The 12,229-nt window shown below is 36.1% G+C and overlaps 1 protein-coding gene across 1 annotated transcript; it reads left to right on the top strand.

The window, feature by feature from the left end:
* The first annotated feature begins 606 nt into the window (after positions 1-606).
* LOC150098642 (uncharacterized) lies at positions 607-2,815 on the top strand. Its single transcript, XM_090405464.1, has one exon. It carries the CDS (start codon positions 620-622, stop codon positions 1,463-1,465), a length of 846 nt encoding a protein of 281 aa, XP_090261590.1. The 5' UTR covers positions 607-619; the 3' UTR covers positions 1,466-2,815.
* Positions 2,816-12,229: the final 9,414 nt, after the last annotated feature.

The following is a 12,229-nucleotide window of genomic DNA, read 5'->3' as shown; positions in this document are numbered from 1 at the left end:
ATGGAGAGTAGTAGGGAGGAGGCATCCCATGCCTTCCCCCCCCACTACTCCAGAGGGTGGTGAAAGTGCAAACATTGGATGAATTTAAAGAGCAGCATGTTTGAATAATGCTGATCTCCCACGATGAGTCTTGTGATTCCATGAAGGTCAAGAAAATAATAATGCAGTACATCTAAATCAAAATAAGAATAATACAGTACTTCTAAATCAACATAATAATGCATTCTTTATTGACAATGAGCATGAAGAAATGTGATAACAGATAAAAAAAAAAAAAAAATTATAGCATGATGTGAGGTTTAATCTTAATACAGTAATCCTTTAATTATTTAGTCATGATGGAAAGTCAATTTATTAGTCAGATAATTGACAATTTGGTTAATTGAAAGTCAGTTACATGGTACTGTGTAGCAAAAGTTGGTTGATGCACTAACTTATTTAAGGTCTGGTTAACTAAGGATTTGGTTATTTCAAGGTCAGATAATTGAGGGATCACTGTACTCTTAAGCACATAATGTAGTCCTTTGTTTTATTTCATAATTTCTTTGTTTAACTCTCTAAATCAGATTTTTTTGTATTTATTTTTTTTTTATTTCCAGGACAAAAAAAAATAATAATAATGGGAGATTCTTTTAATTGTGCAGGATGCCAAAAAACATTCAGTGGTCCTGTTTCATATGCTCAGCATCTTGCTAGTGCAAAACACAAAAAAACATTTGAGCAGTTGAAATTTGCTTTGCCTCAATATAAACCATTAAATTCTTCACTGGAAAAAGCAGTGGAGAGCAAATCCAACATGACTGCAAAATCTATGCCATTTTTTGCTTGCTGTAAGATATGTGATAAACATTTTAGTGGTCCATTGCCATATAATGAACACATGGCAGGTTCACAGCATGCAAGATGCATGAGAAACAAGAAACTTTCAGAAGTCCTGGCCAGTTGTGAAATTAATGGAATCAAAAAATCTCAGAATTGTCAGTTAAATGGCCAGAATTATCTTAGTGAATCTGATGTCTCAAAAACACATTCTGGAATTCAGAAATCACCAAACAAGAACCTTATGACCCATCAGTTTACTTCTGGTACAGATATTGAATATCAACAATGTATGACATTAAGTGATATGGCCGGTGGACAGGTTTGCTCACCAGCCACTCACAAACAGTCCTCTGATAACCATGTTCAAATAAGGTGTGACAGTGATGTATCTCGTAAATCTTTGAATAATGATTCTTCATTGGAATCTGTGGAATATAAATATCTCTTAAGCAATGAAGAGTTCTTGGTTGTACCATTCTTTCAAGTTTGTGATGTTTGTGACAAAAAATTTACTGGACCTCTGCCATACAGAGATCATTTACTCTCAAGTAAACATCAAAAGAAACTAAAAAAGTTTGAAGTGACAACAGATACTAGAGTTTTTAAGGTAGATTGTGATAAGTTAAAATTCTGTAATAACTAGTTATGGTCTGACTATGTTCCTCCAGTACTAAAATATTTAACTTAAGTATAAAGAGCTAATAAGCTTCATTTTGGCAATGAAAACATTATTTAAATTAAGGGGATATTAAATCCCACATAGTTTTAAAACCGAATAAGAAACTCAAAGATTGGAATCAGAGAGTTTCTTGCCGAATATAGTAAACTATAAAGTATCGGCGACCACTGCCGTGAGCAAATGCAAGTGACCCTAGCATGTAGTGCAATACCAGAAGACTCGCAGCAGTCTTCCAGTCTGTGGTATTGTCCTAGATTAGGTGGGACAATGCCAAATTCTAATCATTTGTTCCACATTTTTAAGCCAAGTTACAAGAACAAGAACATTAACTTAAAAGCCAAGTTAATGTTCTTGTTGTGTCCTCTAATGAAGAATTAATATTATTGCTGGTATGTAGTATTTTTGTCCAGAAATATACACCTGTCATATGATGGCATGAATGCGATCCCATTTTAACATTTTTGAATGATCAACCAGCGGCTTTAAGGACGTGGTATGTTGAAAGAGAGCATACATAGTATAGTACACTTAAGAGTATTGCAGATTGTCAGATACCAGCAATTGTACTACAGCTACCCTTGCAAATATTGTCAGTAGTATGGAGGATAATCCTCAGTCAAGGATTATATTTGTTCCATATACAAAAGACAGAGGAGTTGAGGCCATCCATGGAAGGAGTTTTTCATCAGCACTTCCTGATTTCACTCACATTATTATGCTTTTACAGATAAAGTGACATTTTTTACAAAATATCTTCCAGGTATTTTGTAAAATCTGGAGGGTTAAAAAACATGGTAATTTTATCAGAACTTCCTAGAAGAAAGATGGTCTGAAATACTGGAGAATACACCACTCCAAATCTGCAGGAGGAATGTGGTGCATGTACAGAAGTGCACATGCACATTTTAGCATGGTTGAATGTGATGCATTTGGAGGGATGCCTGGATAGCGGATAGGTCATAGAGGTTCTGTTTCATGACTGCTGTCCAACAAGAGAATATGCCATGAAGATGTACCAGTCTTATAGACTTAGTTTGCTGTGGATCTCCAATCAGTACCAGTCATGGCTATAGCATTCTCCAGACGTTCATCCATTAGATTTCTTTCTCTTAAAAAAAAATAAAAAACATTGTTTATGAGATTCCACCTGGAAAAAAGTCCAAGTTATGTGTAACAATACTTGTCAGAGAACTGGGATTTTTGATAGAGTTCACTCAATGTTATTAAGACTTTATGTATACAGAGGCAAGTGTATACCACTTTAAATGGCTGCTGTAAATCTGTAAATATAAATTTAAAATGAAATGTGAAAAACTGCAATAAAAAAAGTTATCAAATTTTGTTTTGTCTTTTCTTTAATACTCATGGGAAAACTGCAACACAAGCAGGGGAAAAAAAGTGTTTAACTTCAAGTTTTGCATGAAGAAACTCACACACACGCGCACAGCACAGCACAATCACATATACAGACCGTAATGCTTTTGCATAGTGATTTTTTTCAAAGTAAAATATGCAATAATTGAGACAGACCTTACAAGGTCATGAACTAAGAGCTGTAGTCCCAAAGTTGGCAGTGGGAATATTTTTCCACTATTCATATGCACGGACATAGGGATTTGTTTAGGTAATGATTATTATTATATATGGGTACTTTTCATGGAGTCAATAGACTCAGCCTAGAATCCACTAACATTTCATCAAACGGTAACTATCATTTGCATGATACCTGGAACAGCCTTATATGGAACTGCAGCAAGGTGTTTTTTAGTTTTGCTATGCTTTACAAGCTGACAATATTTAGCAGCTATATCACATCTGCAAAACTTAGAGTGGCCTTTTGTAGCATCACCAAGAACTTCACACAATCATCTGCTAAACATTCCCATTTGCAACCACTCCCTCCTAAATTTTTGCTTGTAAGCTTTATTTTTCTCTTTACTCATTTTTGAAGAAGGATACACAACTCTTTACTGCAACGAATTTTGATCAGTTTTGGAAAACTTCCCACTCGCTATCGTAACTACCAACCAGAATACTGTGCAAAGACTAACTTGTAGCGGTGATATCAACTTTAAAACGACAAAATGGCAGACTGTTGGGCCATGTGACTGACTGACATCATCATGCATTCGAAACATGTACGATGCTCGTACCAAACATACAATACATTTCCTTATCAAATGCAATCTGGAAAACTTTTAAAACAATTTCTTTAACAATAAGTTATAAAAACAACTAAAAAGAGCTGAAACTAGTTCTGAAGGAGCTAGATTTGGAGTTATGTACTAGATTAAACTTTTTGGAGCTAGAGAAGAAAAAAAAGAGCTAAATTGGCAACCTAAGCGTAATGCGGCGCTGTCCTGTCGACAATTACGACAAATATTGACAATTATGACCTCAGAAATGGTGTTGTACCACCTTATCCCAGTCCTGAAGATACTTTCAGGCGCAAACTTTGTTTGCTCACACTTGGATAAAGGATTAAACTAATTTTATTATACTCTAACCAAGTGAAAAATAAACTTTCATCAGCTTGTCAGTGCATTCTTCAATAACCAAGTAATCATATGATTTGATTTAGCCAGTTTTGCAATGCGATCTTTGAACTTTGAAGTCTACCAGCATCCTTAAACCTAGCCTCATTAATTTCTTGTAGTCCATACTGTCAATCTGTATAATCACCCTGCAAAAACTCTATATCATCCTTATTTACTATACCCAGTTTTACACATTAGCAAATATATTTTCTCCTGTTAACCTCTATTTTACACCAAATGGCCACAAATGCATTACTTTCCATCTCATTAATCTCTTGTTGAATTCCCACTCCTAGCATATATGAATAAATTTATAGCACAAATAAATATTTCATAGCTTTCTGTTATTGAAAAAATAGTAGTAATCTGAGTACTCTACAGCACACTGCTAATAACACGCCTTCTCCTGAACTCTGCTCCTCCATATACTACTCTCTGGTGTCAATTTGTCAGCCACCCTCTAATCCAAGTCACTAACTTCATATCCAAATCTGTTTGCTCCAATTTATATAAAAGTCCGGTATCCTGACATTTTTTTTTTTTTTTTTTTTTTTTTGCAAAATACAGCATTATCATTGTGTTGCCTTATCCAACTCATCTGGTATTTTATTATGGAAAGTAAATTACTGAGGCATTAATACCTACCCTTCACAAAACCATGTGGCCTCCATACAGTATCCTATCTGTCCATTCCTGAATTTTGCCTGGCTGACTTCTCTAATACCTTCATCACTATCACTGCAGAAATTGTAGCCGTATAAATTCCATTTTCTTCTACCCATATGACCTTTCTTCCCGCGAGTCTGCCTCTGTAGTTGAAGTAGTCCATAATAATAATTATCTGCCTTGATATTCATTTTGAGGGTTTTTTTTTTTTTTTTTTTTTTTACATCCCATATGCATCATTCAGTTTCCGGCTTATAGCAGCAACCAACGATATATTTTGTCCTGTTAGGCTCTGTTTCACATGAAGATAGCTTCAAATGCACTTTTTTCGTAAATAAAAGGCGTCATGGAATTTGCTTTTCATATTCATATAATTTCGTTTATTATTATTATTATTACATGACATCTCCAAGGAGTCCAAGAACTCATTGCGGGAGGGCAACTCAATGAAAAATGCATTCTAATGTATTATGTTGTGTACAGTAAGTATCTGTGAAAAATATCTTCAAAGACAGCACACTGAAAAATTATTATTTTATATTCCGCTGGAAATGCACACAGATACACATTATGTGTATGTGTGCATTTGATGTAATCACTGCAAATAAAAAGTCGAGAAATGCATGTTTGGTATGGGGTAATTAAAAAGAAACAAAAAATTAATAAATAAGAAACTGCTATTTTTATTTTTTTATGCAGATATGCGTTATACAAGTATATATTACGGTCTGTATTAACTTACACTGGGTGTTTTGAAATCTTCCAGGTGAGGAGCGGCTGATTCTCAAGGTATACCAGCCATAAAGTAACTCTCCACAAGATTTGGAATGACTTGCCTGGTGAAAAAAATAATAAAATAAACCTGATCATGGAAAATGAGATGAGTAGAAAATCAAGAATAATGGGTAGTGAAGCCTTATCGAACAGCGCACAACTTGCCCGAGTTGAAATTAAATTAAATTTCCGTGTGATGGTATAACCGCCGTTAGTTACCTTTATACGGGAATCTACGGCACCATCTCAGTCCCCCCAAATTTTGTCCGGGATGCGGAACCAGCATAGCTGACGAAGCAGACCTATGGTTGGGTCAGTGTTCCTGACTGTAATCCGTGTGTGTCCATGGGCCAGTTTGCCTGCTTTAAAAAAAAAAAAGCCAGAAAAACTCTGCTGTCCACGCCCAAGACCGGCTAACGTGGCTATGGCTGAGAAAGATCCTTCAGCTCCTCACGTCATGGACGGGAATCGAACTTAGGACACTCCTTCCCCAGACATATGGTTGTGAAGCGCAGAGCCACTAGGCTAACCACACGGACTAAGTTGAAATGATAAACCCAATTAAAGAACTAGAGCACTTTCAAAGTAATAAAAGAAAGCTAAACGACATTTTCTTTTCCTCTACAGATATCTATTCTGTGGGTCTCGTTATTACGAGAAGAAGTAATTTGACTTTCTTTTTATTAAAAATAAGTGAAATTACAAACCTGTGGGGGGGAAAGCATTCCCTTTTCTCTACATAATTCCCCTTCAACACATACACTTATGCCATCGCTTTATCAATCCATTAGCATAGATTCTTATCTATTGTCTAAGCCGATTCCGCATCTCATTTTCAACCTTCTGATCACCAGCAAAATGTTTGCCACAAGGTGCTGTTTTTTGGAACAGGTGAAGGCGCTCTGGGACAAGGTCTGGGCTGTGAGGTGGCATGTTGAAGGGTGGTTCCCGCTGAAGTTCTTGAATTATCTCAAGGATTCCTGAAGATGTATGAAGTTTTGTATTGTCATGCACGAGCGATACATATGGTGAATTTGCCAAAAACGTCCTTACCGACTGACAAGAAGTTTTTGGCTAATTCATCTTGAAGCTTCAACAGTCACAGTTCGATGTGACGTTCACATTTTCACCATGCTTCTGAAAATGAGCCAGCAGTACTTCCTGGGAATGAAGAACTGTCCAAAAAGATTATAGGCATAAACTTTCCTGTTGATGGCATAACCTCGAACTTCTTGCCTGCTGGTGAAGTGGGATGTTTCCATTACACTGAAGCACATTTTGATTTGAGTAGATAGTAGTCAATCCACAATTTACTCCTTGTAACGATCCTGTTTAAGATTTCTTCTTCATCTGCATAGGGGAAAAAAAAATGCATGGCCAAACCTGTTTGGTTCATATTGTGTTGAGAGAGCTTAGTTCTCTGGGCACACACTTTCTGAAAATTTAAACCATAATGCATTATGCTGTAGGCTAGACTATCATGTTGCCCTCACTACGCAGTCTATCGTTATCTACCTGTCATCTTGGATCATCTGTTCCACCAATCACAGAGTGGCTTCTGTTGCAATCTCGACAGGACGACCGGACCGGTCTTCATCGTAAAGTATTGAGCGGCCTCGTAAAAATTTGTGGATCCAGTTGTAAACTACTTCGAACGAATACATCTCTTTATGAATGACTTTTCCAGGAAATCCTTCCCCCCCCCCCCCAAAAAAAAATAGCGCAACAGCACGCTGATCGACAGATTCACTCTAATCGGGTACGATAGCTACATAATATGTGCATGCAAATCTGCCACATATGCTGCCATCATCCTAGACATCCTTGTGATTCATACTGAAAACCATTCACTTCCAGTTCATTTGTTCTGCTTTTACTTGTAACTTGCTTACTGACTTTCCTATGTATTACTAGTTCATCAACCATAACACTGGAATAGCATTATTTCTTGCTTTGCTTCTATTCTGAGAATTTCAGTCCTTATTACATCTGAAGATATCCCAGCAACTCATGTTGCTCAACTCTTTGATGATAATTTCATTACATGTGTTATTTACGGTTTTCTGAGAACGTCATCACATGCAGGCTAAAATGGAGAGAGAGAGAGAGGATGCATTCTTTGTGAATATTTTATTGGTCACATTGTTCAACTGTTTGACCAAACTTTTATTATGATAGTTTCTTACTTCAGCTTCTCTGAGAATTCAATATATAGAAATTCGCCGTCATGCTGAGAAAAACCACACTCGAACGAGTTCAGCACCGTGGTGTGGCACACTCTCCTGCTAGAGACACACCTGTGCCATCTGGAAAGACAGTCACCATGAACAGGTGCACCTAGCCGGCAATGTTTGATAGCCACCTTGTACAGTATTCATGTATTAGGGCTCCAGGAGAAGTGTTATGGGAGCAATTTAATTTTCTGGAAACGATTTTTATGTCCACTAGCTAACCATTCAGAAACTGCATAATGAAGTGTTTTGGTCTTAGTTTCTTAAACTATCATTGCAAACAAACCTAACCTAAACTTAATATTATTACACCGCACATGCACAGTTTTGAGCTAACGCCTTTTATTCCTTATAGGAAGTAAGCAAAACCGTTTAATCCCTATCTCAAACTTTTAAAGTAGAGAATTCAATCACTACTGATATCCAATCAGAGATAGCTGCCCCAAGACCATCACTAATTATAAACGTGACTCGATGAAGAAAGGCAGCAAGTGCTGCATCTCGTAGTCCTAACACAGTATCTATTATTTGTCTGAAATAGTGTGGGTTCTACTGTCGATTTTCTTTAGTTTACAAGACTAACAACCTGAGTTTCTATGAGAAAAAAACTCGTTTTGCCGTGCTCGAGATCGACTAACTCGAAAACCGGTAGACGAAAGGGTTAGAAATCTAGTTTCAGACTGCATTTGAACCGAGAACCACTCTCTTTGGACGACCTAGCGCTATGAATGCAAAACATCACTTACAATGTTATTTAGTTGCTACGCCAGATATTTACTGCATAGTAAGAGTGGTTTTTATCTGCTGTTTTTTGTAAATTTAGATGCCTTGATCCACATTTAGTGTAATGTGCATGTTTTGGAATTTGCAGTGGTATTAGTCACTTTGATATACAGGTCAATATCTCATTTTTATAGTAAAAACATGCTGTCTGTAATTATTGAACTTTTCAGAAGTAGAAATAAAATTTTAAAATATGAAGATAATATGTTTGCATTTTTTAAACTGTGACAAGGGTAAAGTATGAAGATAATTCCAAATGTACTGTACTTATGGGAGTTTGTCTCATACCGAAGTAAAAGGGTATCCTTTTTAGTCTCGAAGATGGTACATTTGTTCCTCAGTTGAAAAGAACTGAGTTCAAATCTCTTATGGAATGCCAGGAATGCTTATAAGTTATTTAAACTTCTCAGCGCTGAAGGTGAGTTGGTATCATACCGCGATAACAGAGGTTTTCTTTTATAAGCTTTTTGTTTGTTTGTTTGTTTTTCTTCTAAAAACAGGTGGTAAAATGTCAGAAGAGCAGGCATAATAACCTATCCTCGTAGATTTAGCTGCTTCGGCCGTAATTCCAAGCAATCCACTCAATTAATCCCTCTAAATATCATGTTCTCTTCCTCTTTACTACGCATCATACATGCAAAAAAAAAAAAAAAAAAAAAATCAATCACTGCCATTTTGCCTACTAGTTCTATCTATCTATCTATTGCATCAGTCTAATGACTGGTAGCTCAGCAGCATTTCCTTCCATTCTTTTCTTCTGTTTGCTTTTCTCTTTATATTGTAGTATGTTTTTAGTCCAGTGCTTTGTTTTATTTGATCAAAGTATCTTTTCCTTGGTCTTCCTCTTTCTCTTTTTCCTTTGATTTTGCCTTTTATTATTCTTCTCGTCAGACTTTCACGCCGTAAGATATGTCCAATCCATCTGTCTCTTCTTGTTATTAATGTCTTTATCAGTGTTCTGGGTTCATTTCCTTCCTTAAGCACTTCTAGTTCTCTTAGAGGATTCATATAGCAGTGGGATTTTTCATTGCTGCAAATGAACCAGACAGAACTCGCGTTAAGAGCATTATACACTGGTTTCGTAGCTTTATATGTTTTAGGCGCAGTTCATAATACCCAAACTGTCAGGAGAGGTGATCCTTCTCTTGCATATATCTCTGTCTCTCTTCTGCCATCAATTGCACTGTAAACATCCATATATTTCAGATCATCTATATAGAGTAGGCTAAAAGTGATAGGGCAGTCAGAGAATCCACATTTAAGCGGAGAATTTTTTTTTTATATATCAGAACAGCATAATATGTATGTGTGTGTTTATATACAATGTATGTGCATAACAATATTTAGACCCAACAAAACAGGCTATTTGAAAAATAAGTATACATTGCATTCTTTAGAGTGCCATGGTTGTAAAGACTACATCGGAGCAAGATTTTGCAGGTAGTTGTTCAAGGCAACTCATTCAGGCTGAAAGAAATGTTCAACTAATTGCGCCAAACGATACTGTAATGAGCTAGTGCCACATCATACTGTAATCCCATTTGTAATCACAGATGTTAAAAGTTCATTGTTCAGCATGCCCACATAACTGTCACCTGTCACTGTGGGGCACATTCCAAGGCTCCCGCATATCACAAACACTAAAAAAAATTATTAAATAAGAGAGAAAAATTGAATATTCAGGATCATTATTACATTATTCCTCTAAGGAATCCAAAGACTCATCGAGAGAGAGAGAGAGAGTAGTCTACAACTCCCTGTCCCCACCTGTTAATCCACAAATTACACAAAGCGCCAATACCATTCTCCTTCACACAACGCCGTCTGCTGCCCACCACCACCACGCTAGTATTTTTGTCTGTAAACCATATGTTCTTCTGGTTGATTTGTCTGTATGCTGAATGAAAAACCCTAGTTTCCGAGAGAAGGAAAAAAAAATAATAACTTGCTACTTTCGTATGAGATCGGCTAACTCACCTTTAATTGAAAAAAGCCATACAAAGATTGTTATCGTCATGACGAGAATCGTACGCAGTTCTTTTCCAATCGAACTGCGCCATGTACCGTCGTTTTTCCCAATTGCGCTACGGAGGGGCTTATTGTATAATAAATATATAATAATCGCGTTAATGGAATAAATATGTGATAATTTATGAATTATTCATCTGTTTATTTTGTTACTCATCCAAACATCGTTGGCCCATCCACAGAACAACCCCCCAGACACTAGTAATAATAATTAAATTCAATCATCTTTGATATTTTGCTGAATTTCAGTCATAAAAAACCCATGACATCTGTTGTTTCATCATTGGCGGAAGAATTCAGATATCAACGGCAATGTGAAACAACTGGCAGGCAGAAGAATATGAATACAGATCAACGGCTGGCAATGTGAGAAAAGTTAGCTGGCTATTGCAGATGTGGAAGAGATCGGGGCCTCACCACGTTACTGTCCTATAGTCGACCATGGAGAAACAGAAATATCTTACAAGCTATGCTTTGGAAGTTGGAACCTCTGCAACGTCCCAAGCTGTAAATAGTTACAGGGAAGAAGACACTGAAACTGAGTAAAACGAGCGCTGAAAATGCACTCCATGATGATGTCAACTTAAATCCGAAAGGAAGGTTGGCATCTGATATTCGTCGTTTGAAAACAAACAGAATCTTGAAAATTGGAACTTGGAGAACATTATATAAACTAGGGAATTTTGACACCCTTATACAGGAAATGAAAATACTTAAAGTTGATGTGATGGGAATTAGTGAAACAAGATGGCCTAACACGGGAAAACTAGAAAAAAAAAAAAACTTTACATTTGTATATTCTGGCGGAGAGAAGCATGAATATGGAGTTGGTTTCGTGATTAAAAAAGACATGGACATCTTGAAATCTGTAATGGGGCCATAAATGAAAGAATGATATTTATTAAATTAGCCTCAGAGCCTTTTAGCATCATAATTATCCAGGTTTATGCCCCTACAATGACTCACAATGATGATGAAATTGAAGATTTTTATAATAACTTACAAAAATATATTGAATATGTAAAATCAAATGAGATACTCACAGTGATTGGTGACTTGAATGTATAGGTTGGAGAAGGGGAAGAAAATCCAGTTGTTGGAAAATTTGGATTGGGCAAAAGAAAGAAGCGAGAGATTGATACAATTCTGCATTCAAAACAACCTCCGCATAATGACCACTTTCTTTCCACATCCAAAGCGCAGACTATATACTTAGACAAACCCAGATAACAGCAATTCATAATGAAAAATAATAAATACAAAAATAATATAACCAACATTAAAACATACCCAGCCAGGTGCTGATATAGGTTCAGACCATAACCCTGTTGTGTCTACTTTAAAAATGAAACTAAAAAAATTAAAAAAAAAACATTTTTAAAAACAATCATACTGAAAGACTTGCCAGCTCTGAATATACCTGACAACATAATGGTGTATAACTCAGAAATTAGGAAGAAATTAAATCATGTAGGATATAAAACAGAAGACAATATACTTTGCAAAACAGAGAAAATTGAAAATAGATGGTCAAACTTTAGAAGTGCAATATATGAGACGGCTAACAAGATTATTCCATAATTAAATACCATAAGAAAAAACTCTGGATGACAGAATCAGTATTAGAACTTATGAATAAAAGACGAAAAAATAAAAGTACACAACGGTAAAATTATAAAAAATGAATGCAGGAAGGCTAAAGACAAGTG

This window comes from Typopeltis vanoorti, chromosome 15 (genome assembly GCF_054136105.1).
Source record: "Typopeltis vanoorti isolate ZY-2024b chromosome 15, IOZ_Tvanoo_1.0, whole genome shotgun sequence".
Classification (NCBI taxonomy): Eukaryota; Metazoa; Arthropoda; class Arachnida; order Uropygi; family Thelyphonidae; genus Typopeltis; species Typopeltis vanoorti.
This window is presented reverse-complemented; position numbering and strand designations above follow the sequence as displayed.